This window comes from Abramis brama (genome assembly GCF_963993115.1).
Source record: "Abramis brama genome assembly, chromosome: 5".
In the NCBI taxonomy this organism is placed as follows: domain Eukaryota; kingdom Metazoa; phylum Chordata; class Actinopteri; order Cypriniformes; family Leuciscidae; genus Abramis; species Abramis brama.
The window spans coordinates 14,375,407-14,399,293 of record NC_139967.1 but is presented as its reverse complement, the minus strand read 5'-3'; the positions used below and the strand labels follow the sequence as shown (position 1 = coordinate 14,399,293).

General features: G+C 40.3%; 1 protein-coding gene and 1 long non-coding RNA gene across 2 annotated transcripts in view; one reads left to right on the top strand and one right to left on the bottom strand.

The window, feature by feature from the left end:
* LOC311082477 (globoside alpha-1,3-N-acetylgalactosaminyltransferase 1-like) overlaps positions 1 to 21,318 on the top strand; it is a 43,341-nt gene extending 22,023 nt beyond the window's left edge. The window contains exons 4-8 of the mRNA XM_084113335.1: positions 1,871 to 1,897; positions 2,942 to 2,989; positions 7,780 to 7,809; positions 7,924 to 8,061; positions 20,042 to 21,318. Coding sequence (XP_083969461.1) covers positions 1,871 to 1,897; positions 2,942 to 2,989; positions 7,780 to 7,809; positions 7,924 to 8,061; positions 20,042 to 20,732 — 934 coding nt within the window. The 3' untranslated portion in view covers positions 20,733 to 21,318. The remainder of the gene's footprint in view (positions 1 to 1,870; positions 1,898 to 2,941; positions 2,990 to 7,779; positions 7,810 to 7,923; positions 8,062 to 20,041) is intronic.
* Positions 12,261 to 14,859, bottom strand: LOC311082478. Its single transcript, XR_014606134.1, has 3 exons — positions 14,005 to 14,859; positions 13,813 to 13,887; positions 12,261 to 13,593 (listed from the first exon to the last, which is right to left on the bottom strand). It is a non-coding gene; the product is annotated as an uncharacterized lncRNA (long non-coding RNA).
* Positions 21,319 to 23,887: the final 2,569 nt, after the last annotated feature.

Here is a 23,887-nt window from a genome sequence, read left to right as displayed (position 1 = left end):
TTCATGAACTGTATCTGTTTCAGTTTGGGTATGCCATTTCTGGGGATTTTTCAAAAGTGGGGTGGTTGCAGCTTAACAGTTTAAACAGAGATAATAGACATTAAAAATACTATTTTGTATTTTACACAATTGTAATTGATGTATGCATTCAATTTTATCATGTCCTCAGTGCACAGTAATCAACTTCTGCAAGAAATATAAACCATGAAATGACAAAAACCTCAATATTTTTAAATTGTTATTGACTAGGCTAAACTGCCTCTAATCATACATATAAATCATGTGAAAATATAGGTCTTTTTCTTTAAATTTTCTTCAATTACTGCTCCCTGAAGTCATCTTCCACCCTGTTAGTATGTACTTTTCTGCCTTCCAAATCCAACTGCAATTTCATTGAGACCATTTTCAAGAAGTGACATTTCTTTTTCCCGCTGGAATTCAACTGTACAAACTGAGATAAGCTTCAACCCTCACTCCTAACTTTTTTTTTAGTTTTTGAAATGTTATCCTGCTTGTCCCACCCTTAAAGTTCCACCCTGTTAGGCTATGTTATTGAGAATGTTTGTCCTATCAAAAAAATTTAAAAACAAATCTGACATAGTTATAAAAGTTCTGTTCATCTGTAGAAGGTTAGCTAGCTAAATGTTGATCACTCAAAGATCTATGACTAACTTAGCTCAGAATTTTCCACCCTGTTAGATTCCACCCTGTTAGGTCTATAAACCGGGTGGAATGTGAAACTAACAGGGTGGAAATTCTAATAGAATTTTGTATATGTTTGTTAATCTAGTTAATTCAAATGAATTATAGTATCTTTATTTTTAATCAAATATAAATAAATAAAAATGTATTATGTCTGTCTTCTCTAATTTGTAAATATTTCTCTAGCCATCTGAAGAGAGAATTGTTTTGCCACCATGATTGATTGTGATAAGGAACCACATAGCTATTTTTTGTGTCCCTCCCCCAAAGGACATTTGGATTTTTTTTATTTTATTGTTTTGAAACAGTATTATATAGGTGCAGTTCCACCCATTACTGATGGCAAACCATGCAGGACAATGACAAAAAGCTCATCCACTGAACCTTTTAACACTGGTGTTCCACCCTGTTATTTCCGTTCCACCCTGTTAGACAAGTCATTTTAAATAATAATTTGACAGCAACGTTAAATGTTTGGTATACTTTTGTCTTATTTTGTGAGGTGAGGAGCACAAACAGCATATATATGTTTTTGAGCCAAAATTTTTTTATCATTTACCATTATTTACCACTATTTGCAAAAATGGGCACAAAACGTACCTGTTTTTAATAATCAAGACATATACTATTCATCAAAAATTGTTTTGCTTGTTTCAAGAAGAAAAAAAAAAATCTAAGATGGCATAAGGGACATATACTACCCAAGAAAAGTTCATTATTGTTTAACATTTACATTATTAACATGTTGTGATAACTATGTATATGTCCCTAACAGGGTGGAATATTTTCATGGACAGTGTCTGAACAATCTACCCATAATTATTATTTTTTGAGTCCCTGAGCTTGACCAATATGTATTCCTTATAGTTAAACATGTCACTATTTTGGTAGAATGATAAAAAAATGAAAATCATGTACTTTTTTCCCAACACTTATGAAGCCAAAATGTCACCGCATACCAGGAATGACCCTGATATTAAAAGACCAAACTCAGTACACATCATATTAATAAACCATACTATGTATAAAAAATCAGATGAGCCCAGAATATGAACGCAACGCGTTTAATTACACGTTGAGCATTTTCCTCCCATAGAAAACTGTTATAAGAAAATGCGTAATTGTGACCATGTAGTATTTCAGCATTATAACCTTGTATCTGTTTCAGATATAAAGAGCGAGGATTCTGCCTTGAGTAAGTACTGCCACTCTTAATACACTCACTGAAACACATGCTCAAATCATACACTTACACATACTAAAGCGCATTCAGAAGCCTACAGGCCTACATACATTTATATGCACATGGCCTACACTATAGTGCGAGTTCAAACTTACTGTCAGCATGGCCAAGTGACTATGTAGATTTTTTTCCTTATTTTATATTATGTATTTTATCTCTGCTTCTCTCCTGTTTTTGGACACTTTTGCTCTATTACTCTAATGACTCTAATGAGTAAGGTATTACAGTAATCTAGCCTTGGGGGTCATGAATGCATGAATTAACTTTCCTGCATTTGACACTGAGAGTATAGAGATATTTTTATGATGGAAAAATGCGGTTTTACAAATTCTAGCGCTGTTTTGTCAGGCCTAAAAAAAATATGGAGCTCAGTATCATCAGCATAACAGTGAAATCTAACTCCATGTTTCCTAATGATATCTCCAAAAGGTATAAGCAGGTATAAATGTATAAGCAATGGTTTTAGAAATAAGCCTTGCAGTACTCCATATCAAACTTGAGATCAATATGTGATCGAGTAACAGTGTGATGCAGGCTTAGCAAAGAGGATGAGAGAAAAGGTGGAAAAAATCATAATTTACATTTTATGTGGACCAAGTGGAATACATATTAAGACATTTCATCTTTAAAAAATTAAGTAGTTTTTGAGAAGAGTATTTTGTACTTTTACTTAAGTACTTTTTTTGACACCAGTACGTTTACTTGTAATTGAGTATTATTTTAGCAATGTAACATTACTTGTACTTAAGTATACATTTTCAGTACTCTTTCCACCACTGAATTCTGACCATAGAGGTTTAATGAGGTTGGTTACATGTTAGCTAAATCACACGTTCTTCTATCTGGTAGATGCATGCATTATTGCAGTTGCTAATGATGCATACTGTGCAGTAAGCCTGCACACACATGCATCCACATGTTAATAAAGAAACACAGACACACCAGATGTTATATTACAGAACACAATAATTCACTGCTGTATCTCTTATTTCTTAGAGTAGCAAAAGAGCACCAGGAACATTCTCTGTTGCAATCACCACATGGGTGAGTACAAGAGTTAATTCAACAGTTTTGCTCTAATTTATTGTGACTTGTGTGTTGGAAACAGGATTTTATTCAGAGCCCAGGAATGCAATCCACTAAACTCATACATTTCTGTATTTTATGTAATGGCAGTCACTGAACTTTATTTTGCATAAGTTTTGTTTATGTGGTGGCTTCCTTTAACTACCTGTTGTGAATCATCAGAGTCGACAGGCAAAGGTAAAATCACCGGCAAACAGTAGCAGGAGAGAGCAGGAGAATTCGTGGTCAGTAAGCACGCAGGCAAATGGTCGATGCAGGCGGCGAACAGTCGAAATACAGTATCCAGGCAGAGGTAAAGCAGGCAAGGCAGCAGGCTGGCGCGAGCAAGGAACAAAGTAGGGTCAAACCAGGTAGGCAAACACAGGAAGAAATGCTCGGAATTGTTCACAGTAGTAATACAAAACTTCTAGATGAGAAACAGCTGAGCGAGGTGATTAGGATAAGAACAGGGGTTATGGGAAATATACTGCGTGAATGAGTCAATATTCGGGCGTGGGCGCCCTCTGATGGCCTGAGAGGGAGGTTGCAGAGTCTGTGATTGTGACACTACCACTTTAAAACTGTAACATCAAAACAAGATTACAATCAAAAGAACAAAATCAGGGGTATGGGAGTTGTAGAGGAAATATTAGGATTTGAGGAAGTCAATGATCTAGATTGTCTTCACACTTTGCAAATTGAAACAGGACAAGAAAGAAAATCTGTTTTAATATTTCATATTATATTTCCTAAAGCCATTTCTTTGGTAGGCTAACTACATTGATATTATGTCAAATAAGAGATAAATGTATTGTTTTTTGTCTTTGAACAAATAGTACTTTATCATTTTATATAATTTTCCTTTAAATGGAAAGATGAGTTTTATTAGCTTGCGTTCAAAGCTAATCTCTAGGTCAAACCATTAGCCTTACAGAAAGGCTAGACTGCCAAAGAATTAAGCATGTGAACTGCAAACAATAAATGTTTTGCGATTCATTTTACATTAATTTACAAATAAATACATCATAAATCGTTTTGTAGAGAAGATTATTTTCATAAATTAACTTTTTTTTAAGATGGGCTTAAATGGTGCAGTGCCACAAAACGCATGCAAACTATTGGCAACACAAGCTAAACTTGAATGAAAAAAACCGTAACATTTCTCAATGTGGGCACAATGAAAATTATTATGATACTAGTCCACAGTATATTTAAGCTCCCTGCATGTATTTGTAAACATATCTGACATTTTTAAAGGAAAACATTGTCTTTTTTCACCATCACTCACTGTAACCATTTAAGCCCACCTTATGTGTTTCAATGAGGAATCCCTCTAATTGCAAACTTTGATACATTTTCTGAAAGTGTTTAATGATAACATTTCTTTGTGTGCTTTTACCTCACTAACCTTTTAACCTTACCTTAATTTACAACTATATTTAGATAGGCCTACAAATTCATTCAAATGAGATAGAGCTTGTTTTGTCCAAAAGTCCTTTATAGCCGGGCATAATTTGGGAGCCAAGCCGAGTTAAGGCTTGAGATTCCGGGCATGGAGAGGTCCCAGAGGGACCAGACATTCCCCACAGTCCTGAGCCCCTGGGACCGTCCGGCTCCGAGATACTGCCACTTTCTGTCCAGCTTTGACCAGGCAAAACTCGGGACCCAAGCCAAGTTGGGGCTGCGGACTCCGGGCATGGAGGGGTCACCCAGTGGACCCCCTATGCTGGGAGTATTGAGCCCTAACGCCGCCTTCACACTGGCAGTTGAAATCAGCTCCGTAATACGCAATACGCCCCCAGCGGACGTCGTACACAACGGTGAAAAGCGTCGGAAGCACTGATCTATATAGAATGACATTATATATATATATATATATATATATATATGTCATTATATAGATCAGTGGTCGGAAGCCTCGGAAGCGAGTATATTTAAATATTGAATTATTTAATTGTATTAACTGCCCTAATAACGTTAAAACATCATGAAAATAAAAAAATGACATGACAACTAATCGTTATAAAATCATTATTTATTTTATTAAAAGTTAAGAATCCAGGTTTGTTTATCAGTACCATAGCAACGCTAACTTCCGTTGGGATTTTCGGATAGAAACCGTCCGTAGCCTTTCGCAAGAGTTCAATTTTTTGAACGCATCCGGATGGCCATCGGACACGATTTTTTTCGCACCGCACTCGTTCGCACCTGGTTCGGACCCATTTGCATGCAGTCTGCGAATCTCCATAGGAAATGAATGACTTCCGGTCGTTTCGCTGCCGTATCGGAGCTGATTTCAACTGCCAGTGTGAAGGCGGCGTAACTCTGCTTTCTTCCCGAGATATGGTCACTTCCTGTGGGACTTTGATCGGGCATAACTCCAGAGTCAAGCCAACCTAAGGCTGCATACTCCCGGTGTGGGGGTCTCCCACTAGGAGACCCCGCCGAAACCCCAGAGTCTGGAGCCCCAACTCGGCTTCCTTCCCGAGATACACCCAGTTAAATTTCCACCTTTGACCAGGCATAATTCGGGAGCCAAGCCGACTTAAGGTTCCAGACTCCCGGTGTGGGGGGCCCACTAGGAGGCCCCCCTAAGCCCAGAGTATGGATTCCCAACTTGGCTTGGCTCCCGAGATACACCTGGTCAAACTTCCAGCTTGACTCCAGCGACAACTCCAGTCAAGCCGACTTAAGGCTCCAGACCACCGGCCACAAACACCTACCCATCCCACCCAGGGCTCTAATCAAACATTAGCAAAAGGAATTATTTTAATACTTCCCTGTCACTGAATAAATATATTGATGTTTTACTTCTTTAAAATCTAATCATTTTTATATTTTGTGAATGAAAGATGATGTGGGCTTATTTGGAACACATGCAGGCTTAAAGGAGAACTCCGGTCAATTTTTTTGTAAATTTGGAGTGCTGTCAGTACAGAGAACAACGACAAAAATCGGTGTTGCCTACACCGTGTTATCCTCTTTTTAAAATTTGCACCCTGTTGACTTAAATGGGGCAAGTTTTAAACCTGCTTTTAGCCTCTTAACATCCTTGATGTGTCATTACAAGTGCCCAGCCATGTGAGTGATTCCTTCAGAGTGAACACGGTGAAACTGACTGCAGTAGATGTGAAAGATATTAATAAAAGTGATGTTAATTCAGCCAGCGCACATACCTGTACTTACTTCCTGTTTTCGGTCGAAGTCCACAGTAGTCGATTGTCGAGTTCTCCACTGTTGCTTAGTTACCTATGATCACGCGCGTGAACTTGACAATCGACTACTGTGGACTTCGCCCATGTCAGACTTCTGACTTTATTCCTAAATTATCTTAATTTTATATTCTAAAATGTACATCAACTAATTAATACATTTTCAAATGAGAGATAAATCTTGCATTTTAACAAATGATTTTTCTTATAAACTATGTCAATATCTATGAAAAAAACCTAGACGTAGATTTTGGTGGGCTTAATAGGTACACTTACCCATATGTAAATGGTATTGTATATATGCTATTCAGTGTGTGAGAAGGGGAGGTATTGATGGGCAAAACTGTAAAGAGCTTTGAAAGTTATCGTTAGCAGAATTTGACAGGTAACCAGGGGGGACTGATTTTGGTGAAATCCCCTGCTGAGGTTTAAAGGTGCTGTATGTAAGCTTATAAAACGGTTAGTTCCAATCCTTGATTCTGATTGGTCAATAGCTGTGCTTTATTCACGATAAAACACGGCTATGACTGCTTCACCCAACTGTTCTATGTATCACTACACAACACCCCTAGCAACCACTCTTAGTAACTTAAACACGTTTGATCTCATTGATATTGTTCATTGAAGCTATAGTAGAGTATTGTGAGAGATTGAGAAAGCGAGTGTACCTGCATTTACAGTATAGCATTTTCCTTCAGGTCAGTCATATTCATAATAAAAAAAAAATCCATTTGAATGTCCACTGCGATATCTTGTCCTTTTAACAGTTAAGGGGTCTTTCCGTGCCCATAGTCATCTGTCAGTTGCGTCTTCCTTCTCCGTGTTCACAAGTTTGATTCCTTTCAATGTAAAAGTCTTCTCTACTGACTGACTCACTCATAAAGACAGTCTTTGCCGCCATCTATTGGCGAAATAATGTATGTAACTTTTGTTGCTGTTTACGGTCAGGGACTATTTTTTCCAGCGGAAGGAAGGCTTTTAGTGATTTTACTTCATAAAAGTTGCATAGATACATGTTTTTCGGCTTTAATAGTTGTATTGTGTGGTAAACGTTTTATAAAAGCAATAAGGTACTCGAGACAAGTGCTGTATCGTGAATGATATTCGCGTCGTGCCTAACAACGCCCTTCAGCCGTTACTTATTCAAGATACAGCACAGCCTCTCATACCTTATTGCTTACATAAACATACCATAATATGTTTGCAGATATTTAGGAAACATGCTAAGTTCACATACTTTTTATTGTTATCTGGCGTTGAGTCTGAGGAGGAGGGGGCGGGGAAACAACGATCTCTGATATTTTGAATTTTGACTGCAGTACCTATTTTCACCACTAGCTGTCATTCTTACAGACAGCACCTTTAACAATAATACATTTAATTAAGAGCTTTCGATGTTAAGATCAATGTTCAGCCCACTGTAAGACACATCATCTACAACAGACATTTGAAAAGTCAAAACACAGTCTAAAATAATGAGGAATAACAAGCTTTGTGTGTAGGAGATAATTACAAGACATCAGAACTGTTCACAACTGATTTTTTGTTTTTGTGCAGGCTTTCATACAATCAGCCCAGTGTAGTGGGGTAAGAACATAAATAGCTCTTTTTTTATAGCCTACATATATTTTTCTTTTATACTACTATGCATTTGGATTTGGATTTCATGCATATGTGTGTGAATTTCTTTCTTTAAAACAGCCCAGATGGCAAAGTTGTTCCCTTGACCCCATGGTTGGCCCCAGTTGTATGGGAAGGAACTTTTGATCCCACGTTGATTGATTCAATCTATAAACAACAAAACATCACCATAGCAACTACAGTCTTCGCTCTTGGAAAGTGAGTTCATATCTCTCCTATTTCTGATCTTATTTCTATTTCTATCTTAATTGACTTTAAATTTAAACAATATTAAACTATATTAAATAATAAAGAATGACCTTTCAGCAATGCTGTTAGGTAATCAGAATTTTTTTCTGTAATCTGGCCAAAATCAAAAAATTTTAAAGGCAAAGTGCTACACACGGGCTAATTAAGACAGTACTGGCTTTGACTAATGCTAGACTAAAACACTCTTCTCAGCTCCTCAAATTCATAAAACATTAGCCTTTATATATATTGCAAACAAGCAGAGACGGTCCAAACTCCAAACTGCATGTGGCACTTCATTCACGATATAGGCAGGGTGGAGTTATGAGGTTTTGACAACAGTTTGAGGATCCAATGGAGTTGGATGCAAAATCCACAGACAGATGTAAAAGGTGAGAAATAATAGATGAAAAATGTAGGCCTAGATATGAGGTTTCTACCCAACAGTGACGATATATAAACCTGTTTATCTAGTGCAGTAACATCCACCCCTTGACCCTCAACCCCTCGATTTAGACAGTTTCTACTCATATTTACTCTTCAGGAAGCTCCATATACCACAATGCAACACGATTGTGACATCACAGCAGATCGTATTTAAGCTACCCCCACCCCACACAATTTTAGTATATGGTATATTCATTATTTTGAGATTTAACCACATACTTGTACCTACCTTAAGAGAACAGTCACAGTTAATTAAATTATAATTTTCATTTGTGTAATTAAGTTCCCTTTCGAGAGGTCTCTCCTATCGCGCAAGTAGCTTACGCTATGGGAAAACTCCTTTTCTCGAGAATATTGAAGCCATTTTTTTAAAACGCAGTGTAGCTGCACAGCACACACAGATGAGCGGCGAGCACGGTCATTGGCTGTACCAACTGCACGAACCTATGACGGGGCGGCTCAGACACGTAGTCCAATCTGGGCAATTCGCGCCCTGACACGTCAGAGCCCGCCAAGATGGCCGTGGCCAGAGGCTATAAATTGAGCCCATCGTCCGTCAAAATTCTTTAGATCTAATCTCCTTCAGCGAACCACCACTTCGCTGAACCTCTGGATTATTAAGCCTTCGCCGCTGTTGAAGAGCATCCAGCGGAACCAGCCCCTGCTTCGCAGGCCTGAGGACGCCAGCTTCCTTCGCCGCCTTCTACCGCTGTTTCTGCTGAGCCAATCCGGCGCACCGTATCCTTTTTGCTTGTGTTCGCCGCTGCGACACATTTACTAAAAGAGAATTTCCAGCGAGTGTTGTTACAAATGCCTCGCACCAACTGCGCCCTCTCGTCAGAGGAGATCGCCACATCCTCTGCGCTTCCTGCCTGGGCCGGGACCATGCAGAAGCTGCACTCGCCAAGGGCGGCTGCCCTGAGTGCGACGTGATGGATCTCCCCACACTGCGGGCTCGCCTTGCCATCTTCACCGAAGACGACCCCGCCACTTCCGCTCTCTCTACCTTTGCTCGAGCCGCGCAAGAAAAAGCGCCGTTTGCAAAGGATGCCTGAGCGGACAGAGACCAGCGATGTCACGCTGGCACAGTCCCCGTGTGCCTCGCTCTCTCTGGATGATTCCCCCTCGCCAGTCCAGTTCACGCAGGCGGACCAGCGCCCCTCTACGCAAGCGGCAGGTCTCGTCTCCTTCGGAGTGTCGGACGACGAGGAGGACAGAGATGACAGCCTTTCTCTCGCTGCATCGGATGATTGGACAGGCTCCACTTCTGGCCCGATACCGTCTACCCAGGCCAGTGTAAGGGCGAACATGGACACTGAGATCGTCCGTGTTCTCTCCAGGGCCGAAGACCTCGGGATCGATTGGTCTTCCCTGGAAGAGCCTGCACGCAGCAGGTTAGATGAGTGGTTCCTGCAGGGGCGCCGGCAGGCCCCTCAGCAGAGACCCGCCCCGTTCTTCCCGTAAGTTCACGACGAGCTCACTAAATCGTGGAAGGCGCCACATTCAGCTCACCTCAAACATTCTTTTTCCTCTACGCTCTCCTCCGTGGACGGCGCGAAGGATAAAGGCTATGAGGCGATTCCTCCCCTCGAAGAGGCCGTGGCCGCCCACCTCTGCCCGCCGACTGCTGCTGGATGGAAGGCCAAAGCCTCTCATCCGTCGAAGCCCTGCCGCACTACTTCAGCTCTCACCGGTCGCGCATACGCCGCCGCCGGTCAAGCTGCATCGGCACTTCACACAATGGCTGTCCTCCAAGTGTTTCAGGCCAAGCTTCTCTGTTCTATGGACGAGTCTGGACCTGACCCAGAGGCTTTTAAGGATCTACGCAGCGCCACTGACCTGGCCCTGCGAGCCACGAAGTTGACAGCCCAGTCCATCGGCCGCAGCATGGCAAACCTGGCTGTTCTCGAGCAGCACCTGTGGCTCACGCTGACAGACATGAAGGACACAGATAAGGCGGCGTTTCTTGACTCGCCTATCTCCACGGGTGGGCTGTTTGGTCCAGCAGTCAAAGGGTTCGCCGAGCACTTCTCCGAAGCTCAGAAGGCATCGCAGACTATGTGCCACTTTCTACCGAAGCGCTCTAGCTCCGCGTCGAGCCGCCAGAAGAAGGCGCCGCCGCCTCCACATGTGAAGGCAGCACCGGCGGTCACTCAGCCCCGGCCAGCGACTGAAGTCAGTCACCGCTCTCGCTCTGCTACGCGCCGCCGGTTCCCTGAGAGGCGGGGACCCCAACCCAAGATTGCGTTGGACCCTAGACTTCCTAGCCACAGGAAGAAAAAGGGAGAGTTTGAGTCCCGCAGAGGCCGGACCGATCTCCCCAAAGCTTCTCAAACATTCCCCAGTCCCCTCCTCACAGGGGGCTGGAAATGTATATACGGTAGTCAATGGGCCTGTTACAAAACACGCTCACCTGCAAACAAATGCCGTTTTAAGGGCGACACACATAAAGCACGAAAAGAGCCTTTTTCTGTCTGTATCACTTGTAGGTCACGTACCCATGATAACGTACGCACCCCTACACACAAGCACTGTTCCCACAGTCTCAAACATTTCCCCAGCTCATGCTGGAAGTTTCATAAATGTAGAGCGCGTGTCTACTGTCATGTACGCACCCCTGCACACAAGCACTGTTCCCACAGTCCCAAACACTCCCCCAGCTCATGCTGGAAGTTTCATAAATGTAGCGTGCGTGCCTGCTTTACAGCACGCACCCCTACACACAAATATTGTCAACTCGACGCTCACTCTCCCCCCAACCAGTGCGGGAGAGACAATAAAAATAGACCGTGTGCCCACTCCTCAGTGCGCACGTCTACACATAAATACTGTTCCCGCATCAGTTTTTCCCCTAACTCATGCTGGAAATGTGACTATGGGTGCGCCCGCTGCACAGCGCGCGCCCCCGCTTATGAGCGCTGTACACATGGCATCAACAGCTCAAGACGGGCTGACGGCCGGGTCCCTATCTCACAGCGGCCCGCTCCCAGCCTTTCGGCCCCTAGCGGTACGGGCCAAAGCCTGGGAAGCTATCCCCAACATATCAAAATGGGTGTTGAACACAATAAAACACGGCTACTCGCTACAGTTTGCCCGCAGACCGCCGCGCTTTTCAGCCGTGGTCGAGACGAAAGTGAGAAAAGACGTTTCACACGTTCTCCGCACCGAGGTGCTCAAACTGCTCACAGTAAATTTGAAATCTGGAAATCAACACCAATAGAGTTAATTTCAACACTCTAAAAGTGTATATATGGGAACCACCCACAAAGTGTTAGTTCAACACTTTCAAAAGTGTTGCCTCTCGCAACACCGACACAGTGTTACAATATGAACACTAAAAGAGTAAAATATTAACACCAATGCAGATAACAACAACACTGTTAAAGAGCTGGGTGTAGTTAAAATTCTACACTGTTCTGGTGTTGACCTAACACTTTTAAAAAAATGGAAATCACAATCTTCTCAACCATATAGGAGTCAAATATTACACCTTCCTGGTGTTGATAAAACACATTTTTACAAATAAAAACACTAAGGGAGTTACCAGTTTTTCTTATTAGTGTTCTGCATCTGCCACTTTAAAGAACTGTAAAATAAACTCACAAATAATTAAATCTGAAAAGAATAAATTCAATTTGAAATAAACACATCACTCTATATTACTCTTTCAAACCTTTATTTCAAAACAATCCAGAAAGTTAAATTGTAACCTCAGTCTGGGATCATAGTAGAATTCTGTTCATAGTAAAGTTTAAAATAAAGGTAAAATGCAAACAGTTGTTTTAACAAACTAGTTGTTTTATCTAACAAGCCCCTTTACATCATAGGTTAACTTTTAAAATAAATGATGAAGGCACAATATAGGCATTTCTCCAGAATTATATGAAAGCTGCTTATTCAAATGGGCTGTAATACCTCAAGTCCTGTACATGTCAGTGAATGTAAGTTCTGTGTCAGTGAAGTTGATTCAGTACCTTCAACTTTGCAACAGTACAGCAGTGCATGAGTCAACAACATTCAGCAGATGAAAAACAGTTGCAGAATATAAGTGGATCAGTTGTGTCCAGTTGCTAACAGTAAAGTTCAGTGCATAGGTGTACCAGACCAATGCATAGGTGTACCATAACCAGACCAATTACAATCAATACAATTTGTGTTTTATAAATACAGCAGGTTTATGGTGGAAAAAGTTCAATCATCTTAGACTTTCGTGACTCAACAAGAAACTATTTTGGTTAGATTAAGACTTGAAATTTACTGATTTCCAAGTAAATTAAAGACTTTATTCATCCAAAAATTTGTATCCTGTCATTAATTACTCGCCCTTATGTTGTTCCAAACCAGTAAGAGTTTTGCTCATCTTCAGAACACTTGATGATTTTTAATGAAATCTAAGAGATTTCTGTCCCTTGATCGACAGCCTATTCAACTACCACTTCCAAAGCCACGGAAAGGTATAAAAGAAATCACAAGTAATCCATGTGACTCCAGTGGTTTGACCTCACAATTTTAACTCAACTTTATTTACAAAATATTAATATTCAATGCACGTTCACACAACAACATCTGCTCTCGCATTAACAACATGCACGAGTTGTAATATTCTCATGAACGCATGTTTGAAATTAATATTTTTTTAATTAAGTGGTAAATGTTTTTTTGCTACAAACACAGCATTTGCATAGTTAAATAAAATGTATTTTAAACCACTGGAGTCGCATGGAGTACTTTAATGATGTACCTTTCTACCTTTCTGGGGCTTGAAAGTGGTAGTTGCGTGGACTGTCAATGGAGGGACAGGAAGCTCTCAGATTTCATAAAAAATATCCTCATTTGTGTTGTGAAGATGAAAAAGTCTTACATGTTTGGAACGACATGAGGGTGAGTAATTAATGGCAGAATTTCCATTTGTGGGTGACCTAACCCTTTAAGAAAAAACACGCACCTGAAGAAATCTCACAAAATCATCAGCTGCCGGAAGAATCTTTGCTCCGTTGTTGTGGCTTTGTGATGTTGGAGGCAGGTGATGGGCAGAGATTTCCCAATCAGTTGAGTCTAAAATTAAACAGCAAGAAAACATATCTGTCAAATCATGAAAAGGTCTGAAACTCATTCTAAGCTAAAAAAAATAAAATAAAATACTTTTGTAAAATAATTTGACTGGACATTCAAAATGAGTGTTAAGAAAAACAGAAAATCTAGTTATACCAAATAGCAACAAAGCTTTTTTTTGTGTGTGTGTCCATGATTCTCTCATACATGTATAAATCTTACCATCACCAGGTTCTAGTCTGTACAGTCTAACACCCAGCCTGCTACCCTTAGTCACTTGGTGCATCATAGAAATGGCTATCAAACACAAATAGCAAAATCAATACATTTAAACATAAAAGCATATCCAAACATCAACCAAAAAGTAAATCTGATAAATACATTTTGCATAATTATTTAATCTGAAAGAATTACCAATTTTAAGAAAATTGGTCCTCCAAATAAGGAAATAAAGTGACAATTCCACGTGCATTGTCGGTCCGCAGTTTGAGGAGTTTTTCAGTTAACGTTGGTGTGCTGGCAAACAAGAGTAAAAGATAGTTTGAGGATAAATACATAGGCTACTTTATGATATTTGCAAGTCACAAATATTGTCATAAAACAATATAACATTATAAAACACGTAACTTAGCCTATTGTAAATGAGTTAAAACACTTAACTTACTCTGTGTTTTCACTGTTAAAGGCAAACTCCGTGTCAGCACTGCGTCACGAGTCTGCGAGAAAGGTTTAAGCGCGCACATCACATAAATATCGTTACAAAACAATATAACGTTAATGCCATGAAAAACATGTTGTAAATTAGGTTAAAAACACTTACATTCTGTGTTTTCCCTGTTAACGTTGCAAGCCTCGTCTCCTCGTCGTCAGCTCCGTATTGAGTCAATGAAGATGTCGTCTTTGAAAAAAGTTTCGGCACGTTTAAGCGCGCAGAGCATTTAAATATCGCTATAAATCAATATGTTAGAAAATACATATTGTAAATTAGTTAAAACACTTACTTTCGTCGTTTCCCTGTTAAAAAGCAACACCATCCTGGTCTGCTCCGCATCGCGCGTCATGGAAAATACCCCTCTGAGAGCGGTTTAGCCGTGCACAGCACATACATGTTGTTATAAAACAATATTATGTTATAAAATGCATGTATAAATGCGATAAAACACGTAATTGATGCGTTTTCCCTCCTCGTATGCCTTGCATCGTGAGTCAAAGAAAATGGCGTCTTTGAAAAAAGTTTCAGCTCATTTGGTCGCGCCCAGTTGGTAAATGTCCCGGATGTAACTAATAACATTTCTCGGTGTTATTAATTTAACTCCACATATTTTCACCACCCAGAGGGTGCGGTTTACACTAGCAGTGTTAATCCCTTGAAATTCAACACCAGAAAATTAACACTTTACTCTAAAAGGCCTTAAAGTCCCACTCCGATCATATTTTGAGCTATTTTTAAACATTCTCAGTGGTCTTTAAATTATGATTATGCCGTTTTTAGCCAAAATCACAAAACCTGTGCCGTTTTCTGGGACTTTGCTTCAGCAGAGCGGCAGTAGCTCATTAGAAATTCGCCTCTGCGTTGTGGGGGGAGCCGTTGGCCCCTCGTTCACACCGCCGCCGACTTGAGCTTCCGAGAAAACGGAGGAGAAGCTGATCATCGCCGTTGCTGGGTTTCCTATCATTATCGGATTAATTGCAGTTTAACCATCAGAGTTAAAGTTTATCATTTGCATGTGTTTTTAAGTCCTGCCAGTTTAACAGGGCGCGCTTGACAGGGCATATAAGAACGCAGAGAGATAGCAGAGAGAGAGAGCCTCGGCCGCGCGCGCGCACTCACTATTAATAATAATAAATAATAATGTGACCAAAACGGTTATACAAATGCTGTCATTATAAAAGGTTTCTAGTGTCAATGTATTGCTTGTTTATTTTGTTTACTTTTCATGGTGTGACACTTCTCTTCTCCCATGATCGAACATAGAATGCTGCTACGTCAGAGCGGCCAAAGCGTCAACAAGCTTCCTCGTACTTTTTGACAAGCGTCCTTGACAGGGCGGCCAGAGCTTCTTTGCCGCTCAAGTCGGCGGCGGTGTGAACGTACAGTTAGCATTGCAACCCGCTACCGCACATAGGTGTTGATCCGCCATCGTCTTCTCTACTCCTCAGAACCTGAGCCGCGCGGGCGGAGGGGAGTATGAGCTTGTGGCACCGCCCAGTGGAGTTACTACGTCACAACTCCAGTCTATTTTAGCTGGCATTTTAGCGTCTGCTACTGATTCACAGCCATTTGAATGCAGAAATACTCAGAAATACAACTTTGAACTTATTTTTCTCAAGATATGTCCTCTAACATCAGAAAAATGCCACAAGAACATGTTAACACCTAGAAAAACATGATTTTCATCGGAGTGGGTCTTTAACACCAGGATTTCAACACTGGAGATTTTACTGTGCTGGAGAAGGGTGCGGTCGAAACAGTTCCCCCCTCTCAAAGCTTCATCCCAATATCGCCTCATCACAGGCCATTTCTGAGATTCGCTTTCGAGGGACAGGTTTACCAGTACACAGTACTACCATTCGGCCTATCGTTGGCCATTCACGAAGTGTATGGATGCAGCACTTTCTCCCTGAGACAGCGGGGAGTGCGAATACTGAACTACCTCGACGATTGGCTTGTTATAGCACAATCGGAGGCACAGTTAATAACTCACAGATCTTGGATTATCAGCCATCTAGAAGATCAACTTTTCCAAGAGCACACTATCTCCCAGCCAGAATATCTCCTTTCTTGGTATAGTAATAGACTCTATGCGAAGGAAAGCGCGCCTCTCTTCAGAGCGCGTGCTCTCTTTTCGGTGCCTAGCGGCATCTTTCAGAGCAGGCACCTGCGCCCCCCTCAAACGATTCCAGAGGATGCTGGCTCTTATGGCCTCAGCATCAGCGGTGCTCCAGCTCGGATTACTGCACATGTGCCCTCTCCAACGCTGGCTAAAGAGCCGTGTCCCAGCCCACGCGTAGCGCTCCGGCCACTTACTGATCAGAGTGAATCGCGGCTGCATCAAAGCCCTGACTCCCTGGAAAGCTATCGACTGGTACCAGTCTGGCGTGAGTTTGGGTGTGATTTCGAGGAGAAAAGTGATCACGACAGATGCTTCCAACCTAGGTTGGGAAGCCCTCTACGAGGGCAGGCCCGTCTCTGGCCTTTGGTCAAGCCCAGAGAAGCGCCTACACATAAACTGTCTGGAGATGAGAGCGGTCGCTTTAGTGCTCAGAGCCCTGCTCCCATATCTAAAAGACGAACACGTCCTGGTCCGAACGGACAACATGGCGGTGGTGTCATACATAAATCGCCAGGGCGGCCTCAGGTCGAACACCTTGCACGCTATGGCCAAGAGTCTCATTCTATGGGCTCAGCACAACCTGCGCTCGCTGAGGGCGGCGCACGTGCCAGGCATACTGAACCAGGGTGCAGATATGTTATCCAGAAACAATGTTCCCCCAGGGGAATGGTCTCTCCACCCTCTGACGGTTCAACTAATATGGAGCATCTTCGGCGAGGCAGAGGTCGACCTCTTCGCCTCTGAAGACAACGCTCATTGCCGATTATTTTTCTTGAAGAACATGGACACACTCGCCCACGAATGGCCGAACCGTCTGCTGTATGCTTTTCCCCCGGTCACGATGCTACCTCAGGTTATCAAACGGATCAGGGAGAGAAAATGTGCAGTGCTTCTTATAGCCCCTCTCTGGAGGACCCAGCTCTGGTTCTCCGAGCTGACACTGCTGAATATTAATATTTTTCAAAATGCAAAGCAAAATGGCTAAACATAAAAATGAACTTATACAGCCATGTTATCTTTGCAAGCACAGACTGTTTTTTAGTTCAATAAATTAATTTATTATATTAAACAAAAATGATTAGAATTTATCCTCTGATAAAGGGAGTGACCGCAGGCACACAATGTCACAAAATCTCACTTTATGCTGATGATACTTTATTATTTGTTACTGAACCTATGTCAACTTTGCGTTATGTTTTGGCAGAGATTCAAAACTTCTCTAAGATTTCAGGGTATAAGGTTAATTTACAAAAATCAATTGCTTGCCCTCTTAATATTCCAAATGAAGAAAATGTTAAGAAAAAATGCCCCATTTCTTGGTCAGTATATGGTTTTAAATGGAGTACAAGTGACACCCTCTTTGGATAAACTATTTAAGGAAAACTATAACCCATTGTTGGAGAAATGCAAAAAGAAACTCCAGACTTGGTCTGCTCTCCAACTGTCTCTTATTGAGAAAATTAATGTTATTAAAATGAGTATACTCCCTAAGTTTATTTATGCTTTTAATATGTTACCATGTTATATTTCTTTTTCTTTTTTTAAGCTAATCAATAGACGTCTAACAAAATGTATATGGAACAACAAGACCCCATGAATTAAGCTGTCCACTTTAACAAAGTCATGTCTAAAAGGGGGGTTAGGACTTCCAAATTTTCTATGGTACTACTGGGCCTGTCAAGTTAGAAATATCATAAGTTGGAAGTTGGAAAAGAGTTTTCTTTGCTTAGCATTGGAATCACTATCATGCTATCCCTTGGAGATCACAACAACACTTTATGTTAATAAATTGCAGTCCCTGATGAGTGTAGAGGGGTTGCCCCCCTTACTAGCCACACTGAAAGCTTGGCAGGACTGTAATAGATACATGAGTACAGAAACTCTCCTATTGCATTTAACCCTGAATTTCTAGCACTTTCTCGAAACTGGTCACTTCATGGTCTGAAAACTTTTTCGGACATGTTTGTTGAAGATTCTGAGTCTGTTAAATCCTTTACTGTTATTTGTGCAGAATATCAAATTCCTAGAACAGATTTTTTTAAATACTTGCAGGTTCGTCACATCATTGTATCTTTATATAAAAAGGGACAATTTAGATTCTATCCCACTGAGTTGGAACAATTTATTATCTCTGCTACTTCAGTTAAGGGGAAGATATCTCACTTGTATAAAATTTTGTCTGAAAGCTCCCAGAATTCTTTTTCTTCTTTGAAAACAAACTGGGAATTAGAGCTTAAAAGGAAGTTCAGTGAAAAAGAATGGTTAATTTTGTGCACTGAATTGACCTCACCTTTGACTACAAATATTAACGTTAAAGAAACTAATTATACATTTCTGTATAAATATTATATAACTCCAGTGAAGCTTAATAAATTTGATGATACAAATTCTCCTATGTGTAGAAAATGTGGAACTGAATTAGGAACATTTATGCATTTATTTTGGTATATTTACTCTTTTTGGGAGAAGATTCATAAAGTAATTCAAGATATTTGTAACTATACTTTTGAGCTATGCCCTATGTTATATCTGTTGAATTATGATGTGGAAAATAAGTTTCCCTATACAGAAAGATGTGTGTTTACAATGTTTTCTTATTTCGCTAAAAAATTTATACTCACTACATGGATTTCCCAGTCAGGACCCACTTTGGGTCAATGGCTGGAGCAGATAATAGACTTGTTACCCATTGAAGAATTAACAAGTAAACTGCATTTAAGACTGCAAGATTTCCAATCCACATGGTCCTTAGTATTGAATTATATAGAGACTATAAAATTGATAAACCCACATTGAATAAGGGTTAACCCACAGACTGTGGTAATGTAGATTTTATTTAAGTATTTATTCTTTTTTTTTCTCTCTCTCTTTAATGTCTTGTCGATATATTTAGCGGTATTGTCTTTACTGTTTGGTGTGTTGTTTTTGGGTTGTGTGTGTAATATGTGCTAAATTGTGAATAAAAAATAAAAAAAATAAAAAAAATATTTATATAACAACAATGATAATTAAGTTTTAATAATTATTCTTATTATATGAGAATAGGTAAGTCTATACCACAACTATAGTAACAATATTGTCCCAAGGTTCTAACCACTGCTATGGGGCAGTGTGGACCCAATTGGCAGATAATCACAAGAGGCAGGTTTAGAAGGAAAAAACAGATAGTCTTTACTTAGTATTCTTCTTGAGCAAACACAAAGGATCCAGCATCAGTGCTGGGTTGAGCAAGGTACAAATCCACACTGGATGATGCAGGCAAAAGAGTCCAATAACATAAAACAACATTTACCAGAGAAGCTAGTCAAAAAGGTCTGAGCAAAGTCTTTCAGGGTAGACCAAACGGGTAAACACAAAAGCATAGGCTAGGCAAGAGACCTTCAAGATTGAGCTAGGGTACAAGCAAATGCAAGTCTTTAAATATACACGTGTCAACACTATAACAAGCTAAGCACCAGTGATTTCATTGAACCAGTAATGAACAGTGAATTAGGAGGAAGATGTGGAAAGTCTTGTGCTCTCAGTCTCCCTCTGCTGGACAGACCGTGGTGTGACAGATGCATTTTTTGCCAGTTTATTACTTTACATTTTTGTCACTCTCCCTCTCTGTTTTACAGGTATACACAGTTTCTTAAAGATTTCCTCGAGTCTGCAGAGCAGAATTACTTTGTTGGACTTCGTGTGCATTATTATGTGTTCACTGATCAACCAGAACAGGTTCCTGCAGTGAAACTGAGTGAAGAACATCATCTGACGGTGTTGACAGTCCCTAGTTCTAATAGATGGCAGGAGATCACTTTGAGCAGGATGGCAAGACTGGAGAAACTGATTGAGAGTCGATTGGTCAATGAAGCCGACTATGTTTTCAGCCTTGATGTGGATACAAAGTTCTATGGTCGCTGGGGGGTGGAGACTTTGGGTCGTCTGGTAGGTGTGATACATCCTGGTTATTATCAAACACCTCGTGAACAATACCCATATGAGCGCAGACCAGAGTCTCAAGCTTTTATTCCTTCTGCTGAGGGTGATTATTATTATGGTGGGGCTGTGATCGGTGGCTTAGTGAAAGACGTACATGAGATTGCTAAAACCTGCCGGGAGCAGCTGGACATTGATGCATCTAAATCCATCGAGGCAGCATGGCAAGAGGAGTCTCATTTGAACAAGTACTTCCTTTATAACAAACCCAGCAAGGTGCTCTCACCCGAATATCTGTGGCAGGACTTTGAAGCTCATACAAACAAGGTCAAAATCATTCGCTTTTCTCAAGTTATTAAGAACTACGCAGCTGTTCGACCAAACCCATAGCAGCTGTTAACTGAAACATGCAAAAAAACAAAACCTGACAAATATTTTCCCATTAGCTACACAACATTTGAGATTGAAATATATATTATCAAACTTATTTTTGTCCTTCACTTAAGTGCCATAAAAAGCATTTTACTAATCTCAAATGCTGGTTAAAACTTAGTTATCAGCACTTGCATAGGTGAAGGGGGAGGCAAAGAAAGGCACTTTGCTTCTAAAAAAACAGATGATTAGCATGGTTTTCTATTTATATATATATATATATATATATATAAAAAGCTAAAACCTTATCTAACATTTGCTGTTTGATCTTTGTAACTGTAAGCAGGGCAGCCATAGGCCGGCCGGCCTACGAACTCTGTGTGAGTCTTGAAGTTGACTTCTGCCTGATGAAACTGCAAACTATCTTCAGAAAAACTTTTCAATTTATTAAAATTTTGACTCTGGGTCTTCATTCATCATATCTGGTACTCGGCCTTTGATTGTACATCCCCTTACACTATTATGTCAGAATGGTCATATGTGTTCTGTCTCTGATGTATGTGGAAGGAATGTCACTGTGATCCATTAAAGAGATCAAAGTTCACATTAAAAAAATTCTGCCATTATTGGTATTTCGAGTCCATTTTAGACATTCTACTAAGTAACTTTGCAACTACATGTCAACTAACTGTCATTAGAGTATTAGTTGACTGTCTGCTTAATACCTGATAACATTTTATTTTGATGGTCCCCCAACAGATATTCCACTGACTATAAGTAACTTGGCAACTACAAGTCAACTTATTCTCCTAACCCGAACCTAACACCTAACCATAACCTAACAGTCTACTGACAGTCTACTAGTTACTAATACTTACTACTAATACTCTAATGAGAGTTAGTTGACATGTAGTCGCAAAGTCACAGAATGTCTAAAGTGGACTATCGAAATAAAGTGGAACCTCATTTTCTTCACTCTTTTGTTCCAAACCAAAGTAAAGCAGTGTCAGTGAGAGGAAAGTGTCTTCATGTTCTGTTTTCACTGAGGAAAACAATAGTGTGATGAGGGGTGAATGCCGCAAAAACTTTACAGTGGATGGGAAACTGTCTCATATCGCTCCTGCATCACATTATAATAATAATAATAATAATAATAATTAATAATAGTAATAATAAATTTTATTTGTAATGCACCTTTCTCAAACTCAAAGCACTACAGCATGTAGAGAACAAAAATCAAACAAGGAGAAAAAAATACAAATATCACAAATACACTAATAAATTATAAATTAAAAGCTCGACTAAAAAGGTGTCTCTTAAGAAGTTTCTTAAAACAATCCACAGAAGCAGCATTCCTAAAAGATGCAGATAATGAGTTCCATAACTTAGGTGCATTATAGTAAAAGACCCTTCCCCCATGGTTTTTAAATTTACAACTAGGCTGAGAGAGAGAGCCAGCAGAGCGAGCGGGTATGGATGGAATAACCAAATCACATATGTAAAATGGAGCCAACCCATGAACTGCTTTATAGGTTAAAATCAGAATTTTAAAAATCAATACGTGATTGAACTGGAAGCCAATGCTGATGCTGGAGCACGCGGGGATAATGTGATGGCGTGAAGACAGAAGTCAAAAAACGAGCGGCTGAGTAATAGGCCTATTGCAATTTGCAACCTCTTAATAGACCTTGCTGGTAAAGCCGCAAAGAGAGAATTACAATAAACAAGCCTCGATGTGATGAAGGCATTGATAAGCCTCTCTGCATCAGGCCTAGAGAGAAACGGTCTAATGCGCGCAATGTTCCGCAGAGGGGAAAAAAAAGCAACCCTCGGTAGCCTGTTTTTAAAATAAGAATTAAAAGTCAGCTGAGCATCAAAGATCACACCCAAACTATACACCTGGCCAGAAGGGGACATTAGGGTATTGTCCACTGAAAGTTTAAAATCATTACATACTGACATTAGATGGAGTGCCAATTAATAAAATTTCAGTTTTGGAACAATTTAGTTTAAGAAAGTTGTGTTTCATCCACGCCTTGATTTCCAATAAACAGACAGAGTGAGTCGAAGAGGAAGAATTGAGATCAGGCTGAGAGCTAATATAAATCTGGGTGTCATCCGCATAACAGTGATAGCTCACGGTTACTTACATACTCATGTAAACAGCATTTATGACAAAGAACTGCAGATGCTGATATCATGACACTCTATCTGTAGAAAATTAGCAGGAATTTTAGGCTGATTTGGCTATTGCTACTGGAATGGTGGGTCCATTAAAAGTCATCAGTTACTTTTCCCAGTTTATTTGACGAGACATATAGGAGTAGACATTTGTCAGATGGTAACTGTTGGTTTCTAAAACCCATAAACAAAATAGAAATAATTAACAGAATACAAACACATTTGCAAATCTTAAATCATACATCTGAAATCAGCTTTAACAATCAAATGAATGTAACATCAAAGAGAAAATAAACATATCTAGAATTCAATATATCATATCAAACACAAACAAAAAGGAACTTACATAGTTAACAACACAATTCCACACAGCCCATATCTGAATGGAGTGATATCTGAATGGGCTTCTTGCATACAAACAAGTTGAGACTGAAGCATAATTAGTAAGAGGCTACAGGTGATCTTATCAGGGCTCAGTCAGCCAATCAGATCACAGCAGGATTTTCTACAGCCGCCCCCAAATATGTTAACATATTTGCATTTACAGAAAAATCATCCGATTTAATTATCAGCATCAATTCAGGAAAAACAATTAGACGGCTGACTGGACGAATTAAATATTTCCCTTTGCTGAAAATCTCAGCAACTCTCACTCTTCCATCAGGACTTGGCAAAATCTTGCTGACAATCCTTATAGGCCAGTGTCCACGAGGAAGCTGAGGTTCCACAATCATGACGATGGCAGAAGGAGCAATGGGATTACCATCAAGTTCCCACTTTTGACAAGTCTGAAGACTTGGAAGATAATCTCTAACAAAACTGACCTAGAATCGATCCGCAAGAACTTTACTGTATCTCCACTTTCTACGGGTAAGTAGTTCTGAATCTGCATACATCACTTGTGGAAGAGATGCATCTCGCCGCCCCATCAGTAGGATATTTGGGGTGATTGGATCAGGGTCTGAAAGATTTGAAGACACATAGCTGAGAGG